The sequence below is a fragment of the Cygnus olor genome, chromosome 5 (assembly GCF_009769625.2).
Source record: "Cygnus olor isolate bCygOlo1 chromosome 5, bCygOlo1.pri.v2, whole genome shotgun sequence".
In the NCBI taxonomy this organism is placed as follows: Eukaryota; Metazoa; Chordata; class Aves; order Anseriformes; family Anatidae; genus Cygnus; species Cygnus olor.
Genome location: NC_049173.1, coordinates 44,617,390 through 44,645,178, shown reverse-complemented (window position 1 = coordinate 44,645,178; position 27,789 = coordinate 44,617,390). Strand labels below are relative to the sequence as shown.

Below are 27,789 nucleotides of genomic sequence, written 5' to 3'. Positions count from 1 at the left end.
CATCATTCCCAGTACATTAGCAGCGCAAGACGTTTCAAAAGGGTACCAATGTACTTTGGGTGTATATAGACCACTTACACAATTATGCCAGTAGCAACCTGTTCCAGATTGTTTCAGCGTGCAGGGGCCAATCTCAGCCGAAAATAAATGTGCTCCAAGAATGCTTTTTACATTGCTTTGAAGCACTACATGTAAAAATATGAGGCACTCCACAACTGTGAAGGCAGAGCAGCTGATTCTTGGAATGCTTGTTTCTCTCGTTAATCCACAACCATGAAGGAAAGCAATTCTTCTTCACGGTTTTGCATTCAGCCAGAGGCAGGTCCATGAATATAATCTAAAGTTCCTGATCTCTGATTTTCTGTGCTCAAGTGTTACTATTACTTATCCAAAATTTAAAAAAAAAAAAAAAAAAAGATAGTTCCTCAGATTTTTAATTACACTAACATCTTCTAATGCCAAACAGCAGGTTTCTTTAGGCAGAACAGAGCTGACATTCCTTGCATAGACAGTTAAGATAGGCGTGTTTATAACTTGCCTGTTTTCTCCTTTATAGCAAGCTTAGACCAAGGAAAATACAGCCTAAACCAAAGCACCTTTGAAGTTTAATGTATACAAGAAGCCAGTTCCTCTTGGTTCACAAAATATATTTTTGATTTCTTTTCCATCCCAGCTCCCAGGGCATAAGGAGAAGAGGGACTCGGTCCAGTTTCCTACAACAAAGTTAAGTAGGTCTCTCGTTGTAATGGACTCAGACATAGACAATTTTCTAGTGAATCAATCATGAAAGCTCCTGGCCTATGGATCTTGAAAGTAAGGTCTAAAAATCAACTCTCACAGAAATAAATTTAATTTATATTCTTCTAATTACTGCCACTACAGGACTGCACTGTACCCTTTAAAATACCAATTTAATCAAGCTTTGGAATGAGGAAATATAACAGTATTACAGGAAATAGAGGGACTATTGATAGAAAATACAAAATTGTTTTGACACTAAGTGATTATTGAATTCAGTGCTTGGCATATTAGCTGACACTTAGGACTTACGAAAGCCATTAGAGAAAGGAGGTTTCATTGGCTTCAGCTGTTCTGTCTGATCTCTGTTTTGCTCTGTCACCTACTGAGTCACGGTCATACCCGTAGTCATGGATAACTGGCATTTAAAGGATAGCAAGGTCAGTTGTATAATTGTATTTTCCTTACTTAGGCACTTTAATTAGGTACATATTCACATTTATTCTGCATGATAGTTTTCTAGTGCTAATTATCAGAAGTTTTACTAGATATTAAACTAAACATTTTACTTTTTTAATGTCCCGTAATACCTATATACGGATCCAATGGTAGAGCATGCAGACCACTAAAATGTCTATTATTACAGATGCTATCACCGTCCCTTTCACACATTTAACATTCTGTCCATTACAGTACTTAGATTTCATTTATCTGAGTTGCTTTCAAAATGTATCAAGCAATATCCTCTAATACTATCTTTTGAATTACATTATGCAATCTGACCTTTCGGAACAGAACATCTTTCCTCTTTGCTCTTGTATCAAAGAATATTGCAGAAATATTGTTTCTCCTAGAGACAGGATGCTGTTGATTCAGTTGAACTGGACATGGTGAAATCCCATCTGAAATCCTGTATATCTACTTCTGATCTCCCATATTCAAGATGAATTTAGACCAGAAGTAGACTAGCAAAGAGACAGGCTGCTGTGATAATCAGGGGAATTAAAATCCTATTATAAAAAGCCTATCATATAAGCATTAAAAATGATTTTTTTCTTTAGTACAGCAAACTTTGAAAGGTTCTGTAATGGCTAATAATACACATACACACATATAGGTATAAAAATGTTTATATAAGAGGGCTCAGCACTATATTCTAGAGAGAATGACAGAAAAAGAAATGGATATTAATCCATCTATTCTTGAAATTGAATGTTATTTTTAGCCACTCAGAGCAATGATGTCTGGACCATCCTCTCAATAGCGGTGAGGGAAGCAACCAAACTAGTTTCAAGTCATACCCCAATGAACACATGCCTATACCAGTAGGGATCAGGCAGTTCTGCATTTGCTACCACCATCCAAGACCAACTCGGAGCAAAATGGCTTGAGATATTTTCATCATCAGGACAGCTCCAACTGTCCATATACAATTACTACAGTGCTTGAACTTCTGGCCCATTCAGTAACTTTTCAGTTCCCCACAAAACTTGCTGTGTTTCTCAGACCTTCAGGGCTGCTACTCAAGGCTTTTTGCTCTGCTCCACCTAAGGGAAGAGATCAGCCTCATCCCCACACACGCAGCGACAGACAAAATGCATCAGGGAGATGAAGCAAAGCCATGTCCTGCAGTGCTGCTGCTGAGAAACTCCAAACTCCAAGTGAAAGTAGTAAGTTCTGTCAGCCTAAACCTTATCTATGGCCTCGGCCAGATTTTTTTTTATTTACTTTTCAGCTCCTGTAATGTTGCCATGTACTGACAAGCAATTGTATTTCACTCTTCAGATGCTTGTACTTGAATGGGAGCAATACAGTTTTTGACAGTCTGCTCTGTATAACTCAAACTTTGCTATTATTGCCAAAAAGCACAGAATGTTTTTTATGACAAAAGTTAAATAAGGCCTTACAAGGTAAACAGAATGTAATATGGATTTTTATTACTTTTTTTATAATAAGTCACTTTCTCTCTCCTTGGTATTTTTCCTGTTACTTCACGCTGGTGCTGTGACAGTATCCAAAGCCCAGTCAGAATCAAGTCAAAATCAGGTACCTGTGCATTTCAAATGGCTTGGGAAACACAATCCCTTCCCTAAAGGGCTCTCCTCATTCATGCTCCATGCTAATTTTGGACAGACAGGACTGATAAAGCATAATAGACAAAACACGTCAGAAGTACCAAACAACTGTATCAAAGATGCTCTGATTTCATGGAAAAAAGTAGTCTCAAATATCCCTCACGCCCCATTCTGACCCTCAGTTACTACTACCTCTCAACATGTCAAATATCAGCACCTCAAAATTGCCTCCCTGGTACCAGCAGTGCTGTACAGAACAGGCAAATTGCATGGGATGGTATTGCCCAGCGATCCAGAGTACACAACAGTTTAAAAGCTGATACAGTCCTGGCTCAGCAACTTGTACCCTTTACTTCTGCACCCTTTCACATCCCCACATAGGGGTAAACATGCTTTCAGCTCTGAGCTCCCAGACATAATCTGTATTGCCAGTCTCACCAAACTACTGAAATCACTGACGGAGAGATTCAGTTTAAGACTTGTAAAGACAGGTATGAAGACATTTGAAATAGTTGTCTAAGCATAGGCATCTAACTTATGTAGCTGATGGTATTTAGAGAACTCTTCAGCTGACTGATGACCGTAACTACATCTACAGTGCTAAATTAAATGTGCCTGGGATTGTTCTCTGCCACTGATGCCAGTCAGCACAGAAACCCCATGTCCATCTTATAAAAATTATCTCACTGTCCAAAGCAGTGTGGCATCATGCAACCAACCTCTTGAAGATGGGCTCTGGCCAACCTCAGTTGCTAAATTGGGACCAGAAATTTTTTAGCAGTGAGTTAACCCTGGCCAAAAGTGTGACAGGAACCATTAAAAGCAAAGATGAGTTACAGCGTTCAAGAATATTTCCTGCTATTGATGAACTTCTAGATGTAGCCTAGAGATTTACCTGAAGGTGAGCTGAGTCCTTCTCTAAGCCTCAGAGTGAATTAGATGCATTTTCTGTGACAGGAGCTAAAACACCTCATATTTGCACTACAATTTATTTGTGGGCACCAAAATGAAGTTGCTTTAATCTGGACATGAATCTCACTCAGATTGTCACTATGAAGAAACGATTATTTTTTGCCCTATGGGCAACAGAGTATCCAGGGAAAGATTAAATATCTTTAATTGATATTAAAATATACCAAGTTACAGAGTGATTGTTTTACCCTGTTACTCATATACATATAAGCCTCCAGCAGTTCCAAAAATTATCTGTGAAATTAAAAGCTCTTTTAGAAAAAAATTATACCAAATACCATTTTTTTCCATCCTGTTAAAACATCAAATATTGAAGATAAAGTGTTTTCCTTCCACTCTGTAGCAGCTATTTAGCATCTATTGTAGAAGAAAGTGTGACCCTTTGGCAGCTTAAAAAAATCAAAGATTATATGAAAAATGTCCTTTTCATCATTGCAGTGTTTCTGAGGTATCAAATAGTAAAGAAATCATCTCATCCTCAATGAGTTCAGAAACATGCATTGAAAAAATCTATGCTTTAAGGAAGTGTGAAAATTAAATATTAAAAAACAATTCTTGACACCGGAAGGTCTTTGAAATATGTTAAGCCACACCAGAATTCATAGCAGGAAGCCACATTATTTCTTGACACATAGTCTATTATCTTATTTGACTCAATGAATATTCGTTAGAATTTACAGTCTTCTATTATTTATCTCCTTTTTTTTTTTCCACAAGACCTGAGGGGAAACAAGATCACCTGCTACTTATGTTGGTTAAAATCATGAAAGGACTATATACAGTATTGCATTAACTGAGACAAATCATTAAAAATGAAAGGCTGATTGTAGATGAAAGTTGTACAGTTACTACATCTGCCTTTTGTTCTCTTTTAATGGAATGAGTTTCCAAAATACAATTTTAAGACAAGGCTGTAGACCAACATTACTGTATCTTCATGTGACGCCATGTTATGGCAAAAAGAGATACCCGTTTGTTTTGTAATGCAATGATTTTCCACTGAAGAGAATTAAATGCCGAAATTTGTCAGCCTTGCTTGGCTTACTGAGCTTTGGCAATCTTGTTGAATGATGCTGAAAAAGAGGTTGTTGTGTTCTGGAAACAACAGCTTCAGCAACTGATAAATGACAGACCAAGCATATAATTAGTGCCTCCTCAGACTTTCCCAGTTTTTATCATGATGCATGGCAGATAGCACTTGGGATGACTTCAGAGGTTTGTTATTCAGAGAATTTCCTAATGACCTATCATTTGTGTGCATGCTTTCCTGACTAGCTAAGGATCAGTATGCCTGAGGAGAAAAAATGATAGGAGCTGTGGCTCAAGGAGAAAAAGCTTTTGGCCTGAAGCTGTGGTAAGAGTTTTATTTGAAAGCCATACATATAAATGCAAAAAAAAATAAAGAAAAAGACATACAGCCTGATTATGCCAGCACACTCAACAGTAACTGGAGGCAAGGAGTCCTTCAGGTACATAGAGAATAATAAATGACCTTTCACAGTGTTTGTCAAAGGAGTAAAAACAGCCATGTCTCAATTCATCTATTTTTTTTTTTAATAATAACATAAGGTTTTATGCCAATACTCTGGTAATTTTATACATGGCATCTGTTGAAAACATGCAAAATTCAAGTTCCAGCTCGTAAAAGATGTTCATGTATTTTTTCTATAGGAATATCCTCAAACTACCACCAAACTCTCACTGAAAATGAGAGAAATGGCATTATTTTTGGTATTATGGTATTAAAATGCACCTCTCTAGTAGTAATTGCTATTGCAAAAGCATTTATGAGGTGAAGAGAGGTAACATAGCAGCACCTTGCAGGGGAACAGATTTTAATTCATATGGCACAGCTAGAGGATGGTATCCAGCATAATGTGGACCAATAATAAAGGGGCTGTGGAGCACAGCACAAACACTTGGAGTCACCTGGGGTCTGCACTGAACCTACGTGGCCAGAATTTCCATATGGGGCACAAGAAACTGAAGCCGAGTTATACTGATCACAGATGGCCTGAGTGGAAATACTGAGCTTGTTCAGCGATAACTAATGGCCTGCACAGTTGCAGACTCTTTTTCAGCACTTGTACTCCTTCCAGTTGGTCTGGGCCCTATGATTGCAGAGCTAGCCTTTCATGGCTGGGTGGGTGCTTATTCCTTCAGCGCTGCTGGAGGTGTCTCTGCCACTGTGGAAGGGCTCATTGGTTCAATTACTGTCCTACATCCAAGTTGTTTCCATGCACTCATGCTAAGCAGAACCCCAGATACCAAGTTCAGGGACTGGGAGAGCAAGTGCAAAGACATATGAATATGCCCACAGGGATCAGTCTCTACCATTCCTAAACCAGAGCAGAAAACTGCTCACCTTTGTGCGACTCCTTCCAGAGACAGTTGGGTAGCTCCACATCCAGAATTCCAGAATTGAGAGGGCTATGTTAAAACCCGGGGTTGGCTCTGTACAACACAAGTTCAGGACAGGTATCTTATTAGATCAGCTCAGTTCTGTGAAAAAAAAATAAAATACTGTACTGCTTCTAACCAGTAGAAGGTGTTAAAATTAGACCGCATGGTACATATGTAAGTAGGCTACCCCCACTGCTCTGTATCCTGCTTCAATGGAATCAACAGAAGTCCCTTTAAAATTAATGTCTGTCAGTCATGCAGAGACAAATGTTTGGTGCAGTAGACACCCAAACAGGTAAAAGTACAATAGTTAAATATCACAGGCAAATGAATATGCATGGCACATGTAGAGAAAGAAACCATGATTAATAACGTTCCTACTTCCTTTAGGTAATCATGGTAAGCAAGCAAATATACTTTAAACATTAATCTCACTTTACAAGTTATTTTTTATTATATTCTGTATCTCATGTGATGAAGATTTGCCATTTCATTGCTGCAAATTTCACTTTCCTGGTCATCTGTGATGATGAAAGTCTTCTAACAGCAACCTTTACTAGCTGTCACAGCAGAATCCATCAGTTCTGTCTCAACATTCACAGCAGTAGAAGCATCCACCTGTGATTCCTTACTAAATGTTTCTAAGTAATTTAAGTACTCTTTCTTTCCCTATGCATGCCCTGCTACTTCTCCTTTTTTTTTTCTTCCCTCTGTACATGTGCGAAGAGAGAGTTCCACGTTGGACAATGGATAAAATGGAACATTTAAATATAATTCTTTCCTTGACACTCTGTGTCCTTTCAGCTATGTCTGTCCCACAAGAGGCAATTCTACCAAGATATAACCTATCTTGTATCTTTGCTAAGTACCAGGCTGCAGCTTTATATAGTCTCTCTTCAAGACAGATGACACTACCTAGGGGCACTCTGTTGATGTGATAGCTGCTTGAAAAACCTTTGATTAGGGTTTCAAACACCATAGAGAGAGGAACAACTTCTAAGACGCATCTTGTCTCTTCAAAGGTCCAGTCAGCTACTGCCCCTGCCAAGTGGCATGTAACACCGAAGTTATTACTAACAAAAAAATCATCCCTAGGGAAGAATACAAGACAATTTGAGATCATTTTGGTCCTGAAAGACCTCTAGCATTTCATTGTCTGATAAACAGGAGAAACCTGAGTACCAGCAGAGGCAGAGCTCCCAGTACCGCCCCCTCTCTTCACAAAATAAGACATTCCACTAAATGCACATGAAATATGTATGACCATTAACACTAAGGATAAGGAAAAATGCATGTCCACTGAAGTTTGTGATAACTGGTTCGTACTGCCATCTGCCCCTCTTGAACAGAACTGATGTGAAAATAACCAGAAATGTCTTCTGGACACAGCCAGTCTCAAAATACATACTCCTCTACTGCAGGTAGGAAAAGTAGAGAATATACAATAAATACTTTGGGACTGCTATCAAATCCAAAAAATGCATGAAAATGTCTTTGATATAATAACTGATATATTCTCTAGATGTCCAGATGTTTGTTTCTGTAAAAAAAATAATAATCCAAATTTAATCCAAACTTCAAAATTTAACCACTATATATTTACCCCACTCTTTGGCTTACAAACGAGATCTTCCACCTAACTATGGCCCAACAAGATTCAAGAAATGCAAGGTGTGTTACAACAAAATGAGTTTGTTTTTCCAAGGAAAATCTGACATAATCAGATCAAGAATTACACAAACAATGATGGCATACTATTTTTTCTATGCACTGGTTCACAAGCATATTTTTTAAAACTTACATATGAATAAATGTTCTGCATCAAAGCCTGGCATAAATAATGGTATCACAACAAAGAACAATTAATATCCTTGTATCTTAATATCCCTTTATGTTCTTCTTATATAATTTGCTCATAGACTGTAATAATATCTATTTTCCTTAGCAATCAATTTATATCACAAATATATATGAAAAAAATCATTTTAAATGGTTTTCTACCTCATTACGTTCTTCTTAATGAGTCTGGGGAAACAGCTTTAGAGTAAATGAGCAGAAGGCATTTTAAATAAAATTAGCTGCGTTTAAATAAAAATAGCTCATACTTAACAATACCCTACAGCTAGCAAAAATTAGCTAGTTTATCCACTAACCACCTGGTGAGATTTCCTCTTCTTTCATAAAGGTTTGCTTTAGAACAAGCAACCTTACAGAACCCTAATGCAAAAGAGAACGTTATTTTAAAATAACATTAGTTGAATATGCCCTATGTGTAACAATGGCTATTTAATGAGTGCATATTGCCCCTTGCTGTGCAACAGTTAACTGCAGTAATCCTACTTGATGATTGAGGCCAGGTAATAAAATTCGGTTTCTTACCGATGTTGCTATGTTTTACCTTAAAAAAAAATTGAAAATAAAATCTTCAGTCTTAAAATGAATTCAGAGGAACTGCATCCTGCATCACTCTGTCCTGACTTTGCTTGAGCCAGGGTTATTCGAAACCTGTCTGTCAGAATTCACAGATGGGAGGAAGGCAGAACTTCTGATTTAGCAGCTGTTCGATGAATGTCACGACATGTAGCCAGAAACCTGAAGGATAATAGAAAAAACAGTTGCAATACTCTAACTTTTCTAATTTGTTATGGATGCTCATTTCAGAGCTGTGCATTTTTCTTTGGGTCCTAATTCTGGACCCTACCTACACAGCCCCCTTTTGTATAACTGTGTTTTTTTCTGTTCCCTCTGCTCTGAAACAGCATTGCTGAAAAGTAGGGCTCCAGCGTGGGACCTCCATCAACTCAAATAAAGTGACACGCAGTATTTAGACCGGTAAGCCATGGCCTTTCATTCTCATGCGGAAACTACACAGCATGCTAGTCTTACCCCAAGCACGCCACATTCCCCCACAAGATAAGCAGATTTTTTTATTTCTCATCCACTCAAACAAAACAAAACAACAACAAGCAGCTTCCTGCTAACTGTAGGGCACTGTTAAGCACGAGCTGCAATACTTGGTTCTGAAGCTGTACCCTTGCGTCTTCGCTACCTGTCCCTTCTTTAGGGAGAACTGACAAACCACAAGCCCTATTTTCCCTTTTGTAAAGGGCAGAGCACTCACTGACCCTCTCTTCGACTTGTAGCAAGGCCCACCCTGCTTCCTCACGTTTACGCGAACAAGCAACTCGAGGAGCAGCGACCCGAGCGCCCCGGGAGCAGCCGCTCCTCACCCTGCGACAGGGCCCAGGCGTCGCTCACCCGGAAAAGGAACGGAGCCGCCGCTGCCGGGGCCCGCCGCAGCCCGGCCCCGGCTCCTCGCCCGGCCCCCGGGCCGCGCCCCGCCGCCGCCCTCATGCGGCGCCCCGCCGCCGGCCGCCTCTCGCCAGGGGACGCCGGGCCCGACATGGCGGCGGCGCGGCCGGTGCTAGCCCGAGCCATGCTGCAGCAGTGCCTGTCCGCCCGGCTGCAGGTGCGGCCGCCCGAGAACGGCGCCGAGGCCGAGTGGGTGGAGGTAATGGGCTCGCAAGGCTCAGGGCTCGGCCCTTCTTCCCCCGGTGGCGGGCAGGGCGACAGGATGAGGCCGGTTGTAGAGAGGGCGCTCCAAGCAGAGAGCAGCTCTCGGTGCCGCTTCTCCTCACCAGCCGCGGTCAATCAGATGTGTAATGCTCGTGGTAACTGCCCTGCAGCCTCACGAGGCTGGCTTTTTGTCTCTGTCTTCAAAACCTGTGGGCTGTTTCTGCGTAAATTCATCCCTCAGAGAGTTTCTGGGGTGTAAGCGAGCCCTGGGCGAGGGGTGGCCCCATGGCACCCCCATAGCAGCTCCCTGGCCCAAGGAGGGAGGAAGGGAGAGAGAAAACTAGTGGGTCAGAATAGGCGGGGAAATCGCTTGCCAGTTGCTGTCATAGGCAAAACGGATCTAGCTTGGTAATATGATAATTATCAAACGCATAGCAGTTTGGGTATTGGGAGGAGAAAAAAAAAAAAAGAACATCTAGACACACGGGAGGACATCCCTCCTGCTTTTGCAGGCTAAATTTCATTTCAGACACCTCACCCAGTCTCCACTCCTGGGTCCTCTCCTACACACGTGTTGTCAGCACAGGTTACGCTCAGTGCCTTCACGACGGGACAAGGGACGTGGCAGCTTGGGGTCGGTTTCTCCTACTACTCCTTCTTGCTCTTTTCCTACACATCAGCATGGGGATCCCTTCAGGAGCATGGCTGCTCCACCATGGAGCACCTCCTACTCCTGTGATGTTTGTGTTCCCTCGCTGGCATTTTCTGCCCTGTCTTAAATACAGTCTCACAGAGGTGGGCTCAGGTGTGTCCTGCAGTGGGTCTGCTGTGGAGCTGACTGTCTGGCCTGTGACCTCCTCCTACAGAGGCCACCCCTGCAGACCCTCAATACCTTGCCAGGAAAAAACCTAACAGGAAAACCTGGAATGTGAAAATACCCAATCCATCTGTCAAAGCAAGCAAGGTGCCTGGTGGATCTTCAGTGCCACTGTCTTCTATGCAGCAATGGTCATTCCTCAAACCTCTCTCTTCTCTCTCCACCACCCAGGGAAAGAAAAATCAGGAAAAAAAAAAAAAAGGCTTAATTTTAACAATAGGATAATGGAAGATTTTTGGGGCTGTGAACCTCTTTTCAGAGAGATGTCTATTTTTGTTTATTTCAGGCAAAAAGTGTTTTTTAAATTCATAATATAAGTGGTTTTATGAAATAATGATAGTAAATCAGTATAATTTTGGTAGCAAAATAGCTTTTGCAACAAAAGATTTAAAACTGCCTCTGAGTTTGTACCTCATTAATTGTGTGATACTGTGCACTCAAAGAAGAAAGGCCACGTGACTGCGGTAGCAGTAGTTCTGATTTTTATTTTTGCCAGACCAATAACCAAAAATGAAGCTCGAGGGAAACGTTGTAATTTTCCCCTTTTATTCCCATAGTCATATTTTGGGGAAGGTAGGTAGGCCTCTAGACTCCTAGGGCTAGGCAGCGTACGTAGTGGCCAGGGCTATTTACCAAAGCATGAAGGCTGCCATTTGGGGTGCGTCCTGCCATTGTTGTCGCTGTTTATGCATTACCTACACTAGAATAAATTATTTATATAGGTCTCAACCATTTAGCCTTTATGTTTTTTTAGTTTGGTCTTTTGTCTTAAGAGGCTAAATGTAGTAATTCATATAACTTTTTTAAGGTAAAGATTGTGGTATGTTTAAAGGGCTTATGAGTTCATTCAACAAACCTGAAGAGAGTCAAAATACAAAATTTCTGTCCCTTGGTCTTTCCACTGTATGACTTTCACATAGTTCTTGAAATGTTTCTCTCCTTGTTTGAAAGAGGCTGATGGATCTTTAAGACCTACTTTGTACAGTCTGGTCTGGAAAGCCAGAACTTTTGCTTAAAGAAAATATGTGTCATCTCACAGATGTCATGTTTGGTTGAAGGCCTTATTAGCCTCTCAGTATAAGGAATATAGTGAAGGTTGCTCAGCACAGCGTAAATTAACTTTAGAAATACCCTGTTTCTAGCTTTCTAATCTTGGAAATAATTGTAGGTAAAAGCAGAAATGTCATTGTGCTTGCTGTCTTTCCAACTGTCCAAAAAGAGGCATATGTTTTGGTTTTTATAGATTATGAATAAATCTGTTACGAGGCGGTAATTTAATGGCATAATTTAAACAGATTTACACTGTTTATATCTCTTACTTGAAATTTTAAATGTCTTAACCAAAATCATTGGGAAAGTAATAGAGCTGAAAAAAGTAACCGCACTGCAGGAATCTGCATGAGATTTGGCCAGCATGAGCAGCAGATATTTTTTAGACATGAAATTTAATAATATTTGTCATTGGTACTTATGAATCTCTCCTGTTTTTTTTTTTTTTTTTTTTTAAGGGAAATCTGTTGTAACAAGCTATGGAAACTTCATGTTTTTTTCAGTATGACTGCTTTAGAGGTCATTGAAAGGAATTGTTATTTCTCGCACTTTCTCGCAGGATAATGCAACTGTCCATATATGTGCACAAGTCCAAAAATAAAGAAATACAGACCTTGTAAATTATTATTTATGTAAACCAGTGTATGCCTAGTGACCTGTAACAGCTTAAAAGTAGGTCCCGACCTTGAGAAACTTCTCGTGTACTATAAATAGCACATAAGGTAGGTGGCTTTGAATAGCTTCTGAGCTTTAAAAGACTCCTGCAGGTACTTTAGGAACTTTAGACTGAATGTTCTTTATCTGGAAGAAGGCTAGGTGTGTACATTATATCTGTATTGCTCTTCATTATATTCTCATGATTCTCTTTTTCTGACCTGCTGAGGATTACCAGAGATGGGATGCCTTGTTTATGGAGAAATGTTGGTGAGATAGGATCCGTTAAACGTTTATGTATATAGCAAAATACTTTGGAGGAAAGAAAAGGAACTCCCCTTCTAAACATAGGAGAGGAATGATAGGAGATTTGGAGTATTTCACAACTGTGGGAGGAAAAAAAAAGTAAAATGACTATTCAGCTAAAAAGTGTAAGTACGTACACTTACTGCAATGAAACCCATCCCGCCCTTATCTTATTTCCCTGATTTGTCTTCCGGTTAAGATACCAAACGGTGCAAAATACCAGGTGCAGGTTGTTCTCCAGCCCATGGTAGATTATGCAGTCTCTCTTTGATGCAGCAGAATGGATGAAATATGAATAAAGCTTCTCGACAGGTAGTGACTCTGAACTGGAAACGGAAATGTCAAAGAATAATTCATGTAAGTTAGTTTTGCAAACTGGCTTTCTGTGGATTGCAAAGCACCTCTGTTTTCGTTATCAGTTGCATTACATTTCGCTGAAAAGCATGTTGAGATGACATTTTGCAGAATATATTTATGTTTTGCTAATGAATTCCTGCGAAAAACAGGTGAATGTTAGGAGGGTGGGGGGAGGTCTTAGTTATTTATTGATCCTGCCAAAAGGCTAAAAAGGACATTCGGAGGCAGCTGAGGTTGCTGAGGCTGGATGGATGGCCATAGGGGCTGGGTACTTCAGCGCTTCCTGATGCAGGTTGCCTGGCCTGATGATTACTTGGGACAGTTGTATCGTAAATGCCTGTGTTGCAGAGTAACTTGCTTTGCTGGTTTATTTATGTAGGCATTTTACTGATAACAGCAAATCCACACAGCACAATTTCCCTGCCCAACTGCCTGCATGTCACTATGTAAGTTCTTTGTAGTGGTTGTTTGCTTATCAGCATGTTGAATTTGTAGCCTTCTAATTTGTGTTGTTTTGCTTGACTTTAACGGAGTTAAATATAGCTCTGAAGAGCTGTCAGCTAGACTTCATTAGGTAACAGAGGACCTTCAGCATTGGCAATGGTTTTGCTTTGGTTCAAAAGGTTTACCTGTTCCTGTTCCTTAACTGGCAACATGTCTTAGATGTCTTAGGACATCTGAAACATTGGTGTAAGGTCTGGCGACTGACATGCATTAACGTTAGGTTAGCTCTTGAAATTGCATGCAATTTTACATCTACTCAGTTAAGAAAATGAAAGAATTTAAAATATATCTATAACAGGAGGTTGAAATGTGGTTGAACATGTTGAAAATAGTGTTCAATCACAGTTTAAACCATAAGTTTCAACCGTAACATGGTTGCAAAGTGTTCTAGAAATCATAAACATGCAATAAAAATAGAATCTCCTGTCTAATTGCTGTGAGACACTGAAACCAATATGTCTCGTTTTGTGATAAAAAGTATATTCAAAATTAGGCAGCTAATCGTGAGAGAGGCTGAAAAATAATGAATGTTTCTAGCTATCTGGCCGTAGGACTTCTAAATGTCACTTTATTTACCTTTTTGTCTTTTTAAATGAGCTTCTTGCAGAATATTGTTACTTCCATATGTGAAACTGTACAGAGACTATCACAAGTCTCAGAAATAGAATAATCTGTGAGGTGTGCAGTATAGCATAGTTGCTTATTTCTAATTTAGTGGTAAGATATATACAATGTAAATGTATTTTACCTACTTCATAAAGATTTTTTTATTAGTAGGTATGTGTGCATTATTATTCTTTATTAATATCTTGATGGTAGTCTGTTTCTGGAACTAACATTTAGCTAAATATATAAGACTATCTAACCTTTGGCAGCCTGTATTTCTCTCTTTAATTTGAAGAGAGAGTTTGAAATGCCATTTGAGGTTTAGGCCATCAAATTTCTTACAGTGTTTATGAAATATGGCAATCATTTGGGAATGGAAAGCTGTATAATATTCCGCAGTAGTTGAAATTAGTTTTGAAAGGAGCCATTTATAGCTTTCGAGAGAGTCTCTGTGTGTGACATTTCAGCTACAAAGAATATTCTCTTTTTCCAGAAGTTAGCAACTAGAAAAATAGTTAAGAAGGCATAGCTCTCATCAGTCTTTGCCTTGAGCGTTTTGTTCAATCTCCACATTAACAAAAGGATAAACCTCATGTGTATAATTTTCCTTACCAAAAACCTTTATCTTTCAAAGAAAAGAGAGAGAGTAAACAAAAAGAAAAAGAGAAAGGAAGAGAAAGTGTTGAGATTTTTTTTCTTTTTTTTCTTTTTTTATTTTTAAGAAACTCCTCATATTTCTTATCATTTTACATAACATTGACAGTAATGAATTCTTCCTGCCCCAATCTAGTTAGTATCTCTTAGGTAGTATTTCTTAGTTACTGTAAGCTGATATTTATTTTCCTTCTGATAGGAAGGTAAGGATACTTATTCTTGACAAAGCAGTGGTGAGAGGGTTGGGTGGGGTTATTTTGGATATTGAGTGCATGTGGGTATTGTATGCCTCCTGTTTTTTTGTTTTGTTTCTTTTTTTTTTTCCCAAAGAGCTTAAAACATTCACATATACTTGGTCATGACACAGCATTGCTGTTGGCTGCAAAGCCTATCATTTATCTTAATAAAGCACAGTTTGGCACATGTATTCTTTGTGAATTAAACCAGGGAGTAAAAAAGCTACCAAGGAATAGCCTTATGCTTTCTCCTCAGTACAGACCTAATTCCTTCCTCAAACAGGTAGCTCTTAAAACTGGTCTCTTTGAATTCTAAAGATGTGGCATATCCTTTACCCTGTACAAATCAGGGGAAAGGTCCCGTTTCATCAAGAAGATTTCACCTAAACTGATAAATTATATTTTCGATAACTATAATGTTCTGAACAGCTTCATAATTGTTGGTCATCATATTTAAATCTAATTAACAGACTTTGTGTTTTGTCAGAATTATCCTGTACTGGGTTAGTTTTAACATCAAAATATAGTACAGTTCAATGACAAATCCCACAGTATTTGTCGTATTTCATATTTGGAAATAGTTATAATTCATACTCAAAAATATTTTATCTGTATGCTTAATAGATAAAAAGCTTAAATTATTTCCTATTCTGTATTTAATTACTTTAATTCATTTGTCACCTTGTGTACAGTAATACTGTATGTGCTACATTCTAACTAAACTTGGCTCCACATGGAGCTAATGAATTGGCTTAATTGTGTGTAGCAGCGTTGTGCAGATAATCAGCGTGCATTTCGTAAGCTTCCATAAGCCTGTAAATTTGATGCCTGAAGATATAGGAAGTAACTAAGACTTCTTTTGGGAACTTTGTCGTCATGTAGTTTTGTAATTTTTTATACCAGATTAAATAATAAGCCTGCGTGGTGGGCAGTGAGAAACATTGATATATTTTTCTGCAATCTTTCATAGATCCAGAGGGGGCTTGTTATCTACATATGCTTCTTCAAAGGTGCTGATGAAGATCTTGTTCCAAAAATTGGTATGATACAACCCTTATAAATTCTTGTACTGCTTGAAAAAGAATTAAGTGATAGAGGCAGAGAAGGCAGCAACAGTTTAGACTAGAAGTCAAAAAGCCATCAAATAGCATCACTCCAAATCAATCAGCTGGCTGAAAGAACAGCTTGGTTGGTCATATTTCATTTGACAGCTGTCTGTATCTCTTTTTCCATCTGCCTGCTCATGATCAACCTGTTAGAAAATCAATTCACACAGAGTGATAACAGGGAAAGTGCAACACCTACTGTTTTACATATTACATGTATCAGGCAACAGCTTCAGTCCAGGACAGAACTGAACTTAGAGAAGACTGTTTCCAAGTAATTCATGGCTTGATTTAACAGGTATTTTAATTCCGGTCTCAGTGTATGTGCATGATATTTAAAAGTATAGCCAGTAGAGGGAGTTGGGTGGATAACTAAACTGTCCTTCCCATCTCATTTCAGAGATACTGCATACCCTGTTAGTCTTTCCAGTTCAGCCTTCTGGTTCACAAGTGATAACAGCAATATCTGTATTCTTTCTGTCTTCTCTGCATGCACTTTAACATTTACATTCAAGTGGAGATGATGCTGTGAATAAGGTCAAATGGTAGTGATTTTTGTCTGCCTTCATTCAATGTAGTTTTGACTTTTTTTTCTTTTTTTTTTTTTTTAACTTTTATTTAATTTCTTCACCCTCTTTTCTTCCATCAGTAGCACTGGGTCACCTGGAGAATCCAATGATGATGCATGTTCCACATAAAAATGCCCCTTTTTTGTGGCTTGCTGATAGTGGTAGTTTCACAAAAGGTCATATAACAGTAGTCTATTTCAGGCTACATGCTGGGACCAGCAGAAAGACCTGGCAGTGTGCAAGCACAGGTGCTATTGAAAATGCTGAGAGCAGCTCTTGGTGTTCAAGGGCACAGTCTTTCTGTGATGCTAAACTAAGTTGAAATCTTTGACTGTATTTAAAACAGCATGATACGAAAATCGATTTTGTGCTCGTGAGAGTTTCATGTGGGTGATATTTCAGAATAATCACCTTTTCAGCTGTGTGGCAGTTGAAACAGGCCAGTAAAAGAAAGTTCTGTTTCCTATTAAGAGATTCGTCTACCACCATCCTCCTTAGGTGTGAGTCTGTCTTATGGAATATTTTTTCCTAGTATGTTTTGAAACTGTTTAAATGAGTTTTTGTTGTCATTTAGACTTTAATAAGATGACTAGTACCCTCACAGGTTTTAAAGAGTTGGAGGACATTTGGGGGGAGTTATTTGATTTGTTGTAAAAACACTGGAAAATATGATGCTAATAAATGCAACAAGTCTGTTTGCAAGTTTACACATTGCAGTTTATGGGTTAAATTGCATCTCTGACCTTCCTGCCTGCCTCCTCTCTCAAAAGACAAGCTGACACCTGCACATCTCCAAGTGGAAGGCTGAAGGGCACTCCACATGAGACCTAAGTGCTGAGCCTGGGGCTTCAGCAGTATCAGTTAGACGTTGGATCCGGCTGCAAACTACTCCAGCCAGAATGAAAAGAAAGTCAGGACAGAAACATCTCCAGAGTGCACCAAAGATGGTCTTATCTCCTACAATGTACAGAGTTCTGTAATTATTGCCTGAGTACCACACAACTTATTTAGGGTCACTAATTGAATTCCGGGCTCCTTTGGGGAGCTCCAACTATAATAAACTATGTGATTTCAGACAGACAGCCACCGTCCCCCTCAAATAACTCTTTAGATGTATTGTATTCATATAAATATCCTTCATATTCTTCACAATACTCTGACATCTTAGCTGGTTGATAGTATTTTTCGACTGTCCGTGTTTCTGTTCTGTTAGCTTCTTTTACTTCAATCATTTGTCCTATCTTGCAGTATCTTGATGAATCTTAAATCTTGTTTTATGATGTTATATTAGGTCCAGGTTAATTTACTTTAGTTCCACTAATTTTTGTTTTATTTTTATTTGCAGTCAACACGCTGTTGAATGTTAAATTAAGTGAAAATGAAAGTGGAGAGTACGTATCTGTCCTTGATTTACCAGGCAACGTGCTCATCATACCACAGGCTACCCTGGGTGGTAAGCTGAAGGGAAGAAAGATGCAGTACCATGCAAACATTGAAAAAGAAAAAGGGCTGGAACTTTATTCTCAGTTTGTGACTTTATGTGAAAAGGAACTGGCTGCCAATGCCAAATGCATGGAAGCAGGTGTTCTTGTCAAGTATGGCACATATGGAAACAGACAGGTGTTAAAACTGGATACAAATGGACCTTACACTCATTTGGTTGAATTCTGAAAAAAAATAAATGATATCCGGGATACAGTACTGGCTGTAACTGTTGTCTTTTTTCATTTCTAAGTATTAATGTACTTAAATGGTTTGGGAGATACACTATAAGAAGGACATTCACTCATCTGTGCTGGTGTTACTAATCCCATTAAATAGAAGGATGCCTTAGACTGCTTTGCAATAATGAGCATGTGTTTTATGTATATACTCACCTGAAGTATTCTTAAAATAATTAAGGTTGATCCAATGAAAATGTCTCATTTGGAAGGGTTTTTTGCCTTTTTTTTTTTTTTGGAAGGAATTTTACTAGTAAGGTTGTGCATACATTTGTTACTTCAAAATAACGACAAAATATTACTGTATTAGCTGTGGTAAAGTACACTTGAGGAAGGGAAGTTTACGGATTAAAAAGAAAGAATGCTGTAGCTGTAATTATTTGTTACCCAGTTTCCTGAGTCAGATACTTAATTATTGCCTTTCTGCTTTCCATCTATAAAATAGAAATGCTTTCTAGTTCACAAAGATAGTGAAAGCACAAATTCACTGAATTTTTAGCCTTTCAGATAGTAGCTACTAAATATCAAAGGCTACCCCCCCTCATCCAGCATATGTAGAGGCAGAACTTTCAGGTAGCAGTAGGACTAAACATAGGACTGAATAAGACAGCCTATACAGACCTGGCAGTAAGAAATAGCGAGGCACATCTAGAAACTGAAGTCAGGGCAGTACCACTGAATTGCTTTCTGGAAGTTTGCACTCTGAATGTCCTCAGATGTGCTTTTGACGGGCTGCTTGCTATAACTTGTTCTGCGTCCTTGTTACCTTCATCTTGTTGTCTGTTCAATTCTTTCATAACAGAGCCTCAGGAAAAGGACTGGAATTTTAAAATGAAGACAAAAATAAAAATGCTACAACGTATGCCATCATCTCATTGTTCTTTCTGCCTGTGCTACTTCATTTCACCTTTTTATATACTGAATCTGAGGCACAGATGAGCTTATATTTCTTATATACACTGTGCTAGCCCATTTGGGGTCCTAGTCCCAGCTGACCCCTATGCAGTATTGTAATGAATATTATTAACAGATGGCATTAAGATAGCAATGGCAAATTCTGTGTCACAAGGCAGTGAGAACAAAACGGTTACATTAAAACATGGCAAGTTCAAAACTGATTCAAGTATATTTAACCTGAGTCAAGTTTCTCCTTTGCTACTTTGCATCACGTTTTTTTAAGTCAGTAATTTAAAAGGTTTCAAAGTGAAATTAGACATCTATATGGTTTACAGCAATTATCCAGAATTCCAGTTTAAAAATAAATTATTCTGGAAAAGATGTAAAACCTCATGCTTAGTGTGCATGCTTGCTTGTGCATCGTGGGTCAGTGTTTACAAATATTTTGTCCTTATCCTTATTTTTAATAAAACATAGCTGAAGGTGTAATCTGCAAGCTCAAGCTATACTATGAGAATCACATTCTCTGAATGGGTATAAAGCTCATAGTTTTGATACGAGAGTAATAGGATTTTTCAGATTAATATAATGTGTACAGTTAGTAATTCTGAAATACCTAAGGATGTTCAGTTCCTGGCACTGGGTATTCTCACAGTTGAAAACATCTATTCACATAAACGGGCTGGAAATATTAGCTAGGTCCCAGATTACGTATTTATTCATTAATAATTAATGTTTATGACAGACACAATACGAATCATATTCTAAATTCTTCTTAGAGGCATTTAAATAAGATTGTCCTGATATGAATAACTAATACAAATTCTTTATGATTTGTCTGCTTGAGAGAACTGTTTTTATTCCTCTTTCTGTTGTGGGCCAAATCCTAAAAATTGCTGACTAACACCACTATTCACTTTACAGGAATTGCAGTTATTGGTATATCTCAATAACTGATCCTTTGAAGTATAATACAAAGCCTGCAGATATTTTTTTTTATTGGCTCCAGAAAGATCTTTGGCAGCCTGACAATTCATTCTCTATATTTCAAGAACTCTGCAATTTCTAAGAGGGGTGAGCTTGCAAATGTTTAGTGAAAAACAGACTTCAGACCGAACTCCATCTTGGACCGATGTCTCATATAAAACACATGAAATTTGACATGTATTTCAGTAGTTCTTAGGAGAAAAGAAATCCTGAGTTTCTGTTAAAAGGTGGTGTCTTTGTGTATTATCTGCCAGTTTCTGATGTAGTGTATCCATCTTGGGATACTGATTTCTGCCATCTTCTGCAACAACAATTGGCAGCTTGTTGAATGATGTGCCCTTTGTACTGCTTTATTTATATCTACTATTGATTCACGATCCATTTACTGAAAGAAGCCATTTCTGAACAACGTGATGGACCATACTGATGAAGAAATTGATTAAAATTATATTTTCAAAGCCAAATGCTCATTACTTTCTGACATGAATATATGCGTTAAACAGATGACATGGCACACTTCTTTAAACAGTCTTTATTCTATGACTAGGCAAAAGCTCAAATAACTATCCTGTTCTACACTTGGAGAATATTTATTCTGTAAGATGTTTAATATTTCACACTTCCTTAAAATAAACTGTGAAAGGAGTAGTCATTATGCTATTCTAGCGTGGCCTCCCAGTTCATCAGGGACTGTTCTGTCAGGTTTTTATGACCTTGTTTGCAGTGTGCACACCCAGATTGTGTGAGCTGAGCATGCATGGACTATGGACTGCTCTTATAAAACCAATGAGTTGAGATTGCAATAGTTCGTTTTTGAGTCAGCACTATTCCTGCTTCCTTCCTGTGCCCGTTGTGGAAATCCTTACCTCTATTGTTACATACAGTATGCAACATAAAAATACTAGTCCAGAATTGCAAGGTAATAACCATCTGTACTTAAGTAAAATTAAACAGACCCTTCTTTTTCTTTGTGTAATCTGGGAACCTTTAGCATTTTACCTGAATGCCTTAAGCAAGTGTCCATGAATCTCTCCTGCTAGTATTAATTGACCAACTTTGCTCTGGAAAACAGAATCACTATGGAGATATCCATCCACACTTGAAAGCATAGTTTTTTAAAATCTCTGGATTTGGTGCAATAGCTAGCTTAATTTCATGTTTCTGCAATCTGTGTGTCATTGGGGCCTCTATGACACCATGTAGCCCAGTAGTACAGTATTGCTATTGCTACTAACAGTCCTTGTGGTCCTTGTAGTCCTTGCTACTAACTTGCTACTAACAGTCCTTTGTCCTGATTTTACAGAACCTCTGGATGGAGGCTTATCAGCTTTACTTTGTCTGAATTTGCTGATCTTGGAGTTTTGGTTTTACTTGATTTTGCTGTAACAATTTTTCTAATGACAGGAGACTATGGCTAATTTGTTTTACTTTGCTTTGTATGGTAATAACCACAGTTTTTATATAGCTATTAATAGTAAGTTATTCTGTGTAGAATTATATATTTATGACTCTAACAAAATGTTAAATTGTAATAAAGGCCCGTTAGGATAGCAGCGACCTTGAGACACCAGCTGCAGCAGAGGGGAGTACATGCATGGATGCTAAGATGGATGGGGCACAGACTGGCGCTGGAGGTGCTAAGGCTATAAACAACTTGCCAATTGGCAGTTAAAAAATGCAGACCTGGAGCTGGACAAAACTAATTTAGGGGTAAAAACAAGAGCAGAGAACAAGTATCTAACATAAATAAAATGCACTATATGTAGTTGCAGGCCAGTGAAGAAAAAGGAAGGTGTAAAACTGTGACAAGTACCCCCTGCTCCAGACACCTGGTAATAGGGTTAGCATAACCAATGCCATTTTGTAAGGCAAATGTCTATTATATGTAAGGTGACTGGTCACCTAATACCCCGGCTTCCTCCCCTTCTTTTTGGCATTGTAATAAAAACATTTGCCCACCAGGGTTGTCACCAGGATGTGGTGATCCCTGTTATAGAACAGAGAAGCCTCCTGTCGGCATTGTGATGAGGTCGTTTGTCCATCAGTGTTAACACCAAGGCGCTGGATTGCCAGACGTGATGACACCCGTTACAGAACAGAGAAGCATTACAGCACGTGAGACGCTGCCTACAAATCCAAGAAGCTGCAAGTCTCAAGTAGGACTGAGACTGGAACTGCTGGTGGACTGTAAAACCTGTGATCCCCTGCTGGTCAGGGATGTCTCCAGGATCGTCTGCTTCTTCTGGGGACTGAGTAAATGACTCGTGTTCTTTTAGCTGAATTCTGAGTCTAGATTGTGACTATTGCATCATGAGTTTATTATTAAGAATTTAACCCAATCTGCAGAGGGTCCATGTGATTAAAAAGTCAGGGTGCCCAATAATTCTAGGTAACAAGAAAGTTACACTAATTACTAGAAATTCTTTATAACAATAAGCTATGCTGATCAATAAAAATTGTAAATAACAATAAGCTATGCTGATTGCTACTTCTGTAATTATAAATTATAATTATAACCTCAACCCCATGGCCAGGCCTCACTCTGCCAAGGGTCCCTAAAAGAAGCTGCCTGTCCCCGTAGTGTTGGGTGGCAAAAACCTAATTTGAAAGCATGTAAAAACAGACCCAGGTTAATCCAAAAGAGAAGGAGAGAAAGAAGAAACCATAAACACCAAGTTCTCAGTCCCGTGGCACAAGTCTCTGGATGCTCATGGTTCACTGCACACTCTCACTGCCTCCTGGAAGCCATCAGTCTTGAGAACCTGGGGGGTGGTGAAAGCATACATGTAACACCAGGTAGATTCTAGTAGCACATGTATAACAATTTTAGCTGCATTGTTATTACTGAAACTATATGACTGTATTGCGCGTTTTCTTCTTAAACCAGAGCTGTCCACTGGTTCAATTACTGCCAGTGTGTGGCTTTGGGCAAATCAATTTTCTGCTCCACTTCTTCCATCTATAAGACAGAGTGAAAACAAGGAAAGAAATGTTTAAAAACACCGCTTTTTTCCTCTTATACCGATTGCAAAAAATCACCTCAGTTCCTGTTGTTGCTTTGGAATGCAGCATGCACTCACATCTCTTCATCTTCGTTGGAGCTACACAAATTGGCCTTAGCCTCTGCCTTATAAATGTGTCTTGAGCTAACATCCACAGAGCACTTTGAGTACCTCAGTGAACTGTGTGGTATCACTATAAACAACTCTATACTGTTTCTAAAATAGAAACTACCTACTGAGCATGGAAATGCAAATAAATGGTTTTCCTATCACACTGATCTAACTCAGATACATATATATATATATATGTTTCTGCATGTCTTGTTATTGTGAATTTAAGATTGCTTTCTATTCACTTTAATTGTATTTGTTTGTGTAAGTGCTGCAGTATGTGCCCTATTACATCAATATGTATTAAAATGCAAGTGAAGAACTCAGGCTATTTAGATGTACTCCATTAGAAAAGGGGTTGTAACATGGTTTCTAGATTAACAGTGAGAGCAAAAGGTTTTTGGGAGGTCTTAATAATCCATATTTGGATCCTATTAAGGTGCAGCTAATTCTTGTCATAATGCTTTATCCAGCATTCTTCAGGTATTTAAAATTCACAAAAAATATATATATATTATTCATTTTTACCAAAGAAGACTGATCTTTTATTCATATGTTGAACTGTTTGAGATTTATGTGCCATGGTTTTGATAGGACACATTTCCCTTCCTTATTTCACACTTCCATTTTGGTAGCGGTATCTTATATTTTCTAGGCATATTGCCTGCGTATTACTTTTATTTACATTTTAGGATTAAGAATAACACCAAGACTGTGTAATTGCTTGACAGAAATTCAGACCTTGTATTTTGTGATAGTACAAACAGTGACTATGCTGGGAACAAAAAGAAGTCTGGAAGTAACTAAGCATTAAATAAAACCTTATATTTTAAATATTCAATCTGTAAAAACACAAAGATTCGTAAGTAAGACTTTGTGAAAAAATCCAATAGAGTTTGACTATGTACCTTCAGAAGACCTCTACTTTAGGGAAGTAAATGTTTCAATATGGGGATTTAAAGCACTTAAGTAGTTACTGTCTCAACTGAGAGAGCAGTAACAGACAACTGTGGATACTAATGGCTACAGCAGTTCTAGAACTGTGCATGTTACAATGCTCATAGGCACATTAGTATTTTTATTCAGATTAAAGCCAAATGTTAATTGCCTGTTGCTGGTGGTGTAACTGTTTGCAGGATCAAACCTTAATGGTCTGATTCTGTACTTAAATAGGTACATTGTATAATTTCTTATAATTTCAAAAATAAAGTACAAATATATGTATAATCTTATAATTACATTCTTTCTTGCAGACTTTAAAATATAATGTAACTTGGTTTTGTTTGCTATGTAATTACATGGTGATGTTTCATCTGCTTTAAATTAGGCTCCTGGTCCTGTGATTGTTACTCACACTTGCACAGTCCCACTGAATTCAAAGGAATACATTCTTTTCTATTGCTGTAGTCACTGAGGATTATAAAGCTATAAGAAAGAAAATATTTTGCTTAGAGGCATATGTGACTGCATAGATATTCTACGATGACTGAAATTTGTCTGGCAGAACTGATTCATGCTCTAAATCATTCAACCCACTTTACCAAAATAGACTAACTAATGAGAAGACTAATCAGTTTTGTGCATTGCAATTATTTGCCAGTTGCTTATTTTATTAACTAATTTGCTATTGAAGCTCAGTCAGGACTAATGGAGAAAGGGAGAATTGAATTAATACATGGTGAATACATTTAATTATCCTATTTTTGCCTGTTTTAGAACAGAACACTATAAACGCATAACACTTTTTTTTTTTTTTAATTTCAGGTTGAAAAGGGTAAAGATAAAAACATGCATTACTGCTGATGTAGATGCTAATTTGAATCAGTGCATGGTTAACACTCTTGTTGACCAATTTAGGGAGGAAAAATCATATTAAAGAATCGAGGTTAGCTACAAAACCAATAAATGGAGATTGTTATCCTCATAAAGTACTGCTGGCACAAAGCAGTCTTAAAGCTGATGTATCCAGAGCTGATGTGGAAGGAGAACCCTGCATCACTGTTCCTCATTATTCCAACTGATTTGTGTCAGTTTGGCATTATAACAGCATTCCTTAGAGCTGATATCACACATATTGGGGTCTGGGAGAGATGATTCTTGGGAAGAACTAAGCAACATTATTTCTCACTGAGTGATGCTTTTTCTTGCCCTATGCTTATGTAACATTTAGCATTATGAGATGCTAATCTTGAGTGGGTCTCTGCTTGTCACCACAACAGAGTGAATAATAGTAGAAATAGTAACAGCAATAATCTTCTAAAAATTATTCTAGATGGGTTCTTTTTTGTTTATGATCTACACACAGTCAGCCCTTCACAAGCATTACCAGATCCTTCTGTTACCTCAGGAACGTCAGAGACAGCACCTTTTGTTTTTCTGGAGTTTGTTACTGAACACATCATAGCACCAACAGTCTTTGAATAGAAATTGTTTACTTGACCTTTCTCACAAGTGAAATGACAGATCACTTTATGTTGAGCAGCAGCAACTCATCTTCTCATCAAAATAAGGTTAACTGAGCAAATAACTCTTTTCTGGGGGCATACGTTATTTCCAATACTAGGGGTGAACACGTTTACATCAGCAGGAGTTTGTAGAGTTGATTTCTGTGAAATATACTATGGAAATAGTTTCCTACTTGAGGCATGAGACATTCATGTACTCTTCATTACCACATACATTGGCAGAAATTTCTTGTAAAAGGTCGCTGCATCAGTGCTCATGTTTCTTCACCACAGGCAATTCGGCAAAAATGAAACCGATGTCCAAATACGGTAATGCAGGCTGGTGCCCTTAAATCTGCAGCAGAATATAACCAGGAAGTTCTGTGATAACACGTTTTGAAATACTCCTTAGTGGTACAATGCGCATGATTGAATGCACATGTTCATGTAGGATTACACTGTACAGAAACTCTACACCTTGAATCTATTTGAAGATGAACTTCTGAGCTTATGTAAGGGCTAGACACTATTTTGACTCCTACGCTTATGTATCCCAGGCATTATGCCCTCCCCACAGTGGTTTGCACCACTTCAAAGAAGATAGCTCCAGAGAACCTAGTCTGTGGAAAGGAATCTTAGCTTCCCCCTCCTCAGTTTAACCAATGCTGTACTGGGAGAATAATATGATAAAAGGTCATTGCTAAGATTTGTTATCCAGCTGAAAAGTCTTTAATTCTAGAAGGCATTATTTTCTTCATCAGCTTTGTAACAGCAGCTGAAGTTGTGGAATTAAAACCAGAAAATCTTACTACCACCAAAGTAACTTGTTGCCAGCAGAAACTGGACCTCAGGTCTGTCTGCTAGTTTGCTCTAGAAGGTAGCTGGTGGAATGCAATATATATACATATATATATCTTACGTATATATGGAGATAGATATCTTGACACAGCTGGGTGTGAGCTACAAAACCATAATAAGATTATTTTTTTAACTAAAAAATGGTTAAGATATGTTTTCTCTTTAGTGTGACAGACCTTCAACTTTGAAGACAGAGTTCAGAAAAGAACATTCCCTGAACAGAAATTTTCAGGTAACCAGTGAACTCACTTATGAAAAATTCCAAGGATGGAAGTAATTCCCTATGATATAACAACATCCTTCAATTGGCATAGCTGTTTAGTAGAGCACAACAGGGGAGACACCCACAAGAGTCTGTCTCACCTCCTCAGTAAGATGCAGAATGACTCGGTGACTTGGGATCTGCTCTTGATCTGGGGTCAAATGTATACGGGTGAAACGCGTGTGTAATTGTGACTTTTGCATGTGTTACGCCTGATAAATGATGCAGACTATAAACTGGATGTCACTACTGTGCTGGTGTAGTGCGAAGGAGCCCCAGCCCTCACCATGCAGCAAGGATCAGCAGTCACGACAGATGCTGACCAGAACCGGCTGTAAATCTCAACAGGACCAACAGAGCTCTACAGCTCTCTGAGACAGCTATCCTAAATAAATAAATAAGGCAATAAAATCGCCATTGCCTGCTCAGGAGTTAGGACGGCGGCAGCTCTATCCCCTTCGCAGCGCCTCGGCCCGGGCCCGGCCGCTTTACCTCAGTGACGCCCGCGCCCTGCCCGGGCCGCTCCCGCCCTCTCGGCCGGACCGCGGAGCTCGATGGCTCCGGCCCCGATTGCGCCGCCCTGCGAGGCGGCGGCGGCTTCACCTCCCTCCCGCCGGCCCCGGCCGCTCCCCTCCGCCCTCCCTCCGCGGGCGGAGCCGAGCCGAGCCCCGCGGGCAGCCCGCGGGAGGCAGGCGGCGGGCCCTGCGCCCAGGTACCGGCAGCGGGGCCGCGGGGCGAGCCTTCACCGCCGCCTCCGGGGGCTGCGGGGGGTAAGCGGGGCGGTGGCGGGGCGAGCCGGGTCCAAACGCCGAGGGGGCGGCGGGGGCTGGGGCTGGCCGAGGCCTGCCGGTGGGAAGCGCCCCGGCAGCCCGCCGCCGCTGGGA

At 39.1% G+C, this 27,789-nt stretch overlaps 3 protein-coding genes and 1 long non-coding RNA gene across 25 annotated transcripts in view; 2 read left to right on the top strand and 2 right to left on the bottom strand.

The window, feature by feature from the left end:
- The window catches only part of NUBPL (nucleotide binding protein like), a 103,994-nt gene extending 94,502 nt beyond the window's left edge, over positions 1 to 9,492 (bottom strand). Inside the window, exons 1-3 of one of the 9 annotated variants that reach the window (XM_040560330.1) lie at positions 9,419 to 9,486; positions 8,587 to 8,780; positions 6,151 to 6,287 (exon numbers count right to left, since the gene is read on the bottom strand). In XM_040560330.1, coding sequence (XP_040416264.1) covers positions 6,151 to 6,192 — 42 coding nt within the window. In that variant the 5' untranslated portion in view covers positions 6,193 to 6,287; positions 8,587 to 8,780; positions 9,419 to 9,486. Of the gene's footprint in view, positions 1 to 6,150; positions 8,798 to 9,313 lie in introns of those variants that run through there. The other 8 variants (XM_040560338.1, XM_040560332.1, XM_040560339.1 and 5 more) reach the window with 8 other exon arrangements.
- Positions 9,493 to 9,523: 31 nt separating this feature from the next.
- Positions 9,524 to 18,321, top strand: DTD2 (D-aminoacyl-tRNA deacylase 2). 2 transcript variants are annotated; one of them, XM_040560328.1, is made up of 4 exons: positions 12,932 to 12,948; positions 13,328 to 13,394; positions 15,919 to 15,988; positions 17,969 to 18,321. In XM_040560328.1, coding segments are annotated over exons 1-4 (465 nt in total). In that variant the 5' UTR covers positions 12,932 to 12,946; the 3' UTR covers positions 18,295 to 18,321. The 2 variants fall into 2 exon arrangements, with proteins under 2 accessions (XP_040416261.1, XP_040416262.1); XM_040560327.1 differs by lacking the exons at positions 12,932 to 12,948; positions 13,328 to 13,394 and adding an exon at positions 9,524 to 9,699.
- A 2,431-nt stretch (positions 18,322 to 20,752) lies between these two features.
- On the bottom strand, positions 20,753 to 27,612 carry LOC121071728. Of its 4 annotated transcripts, none has more exons than XR_005820742.1 (4): positions 27,007 to 27,612; positions 26,021 to 26,140; positions 24,696 to 24,766; positions 20,753 to 22,990 (listed from the first exon to the last, which is right to left on the bottom strand). It is a non-coding gene; the product is annotated as an uncharacterized LOC121071728 (long non-coding RNA). The 4 variants fall into 4 exon arrangements; XR_005820741.1 differs by having other exon boundaries at positions 27,398 to 27,612; XR_005820743.1 differs by lacking the exon at positions 20,753 to 22,990 and having other exon boundaries at positions 23,854 to 24,766; positions 27,398 to 27,611.
- The window catches only part of HEATR5A (HEAT repeat containing 5A), a 64,567-nt gene continuing 64,189 nt past the window's right edge, over positions 27,412 to 27,789 (top strand). For 4 of the 10 annotated variants that reach the window (XM_040560318.1, XM_040560315.1, XM_040560314.1 and 1 more), the window contains exon 1: positions 27,413 to 27,617. The gene's annotated coding sequence lies outside the window, so the exon portion shown is untranslated. Of the gene's footprint in view, positions 27,618 to 27,789 lie in introns of all 10 variants that reach the window. The other 6 variants (XM_040560319.1, XM_040560317.1, XM_040560316.1 and 3 more) reach the window with 2 other exon arrangements.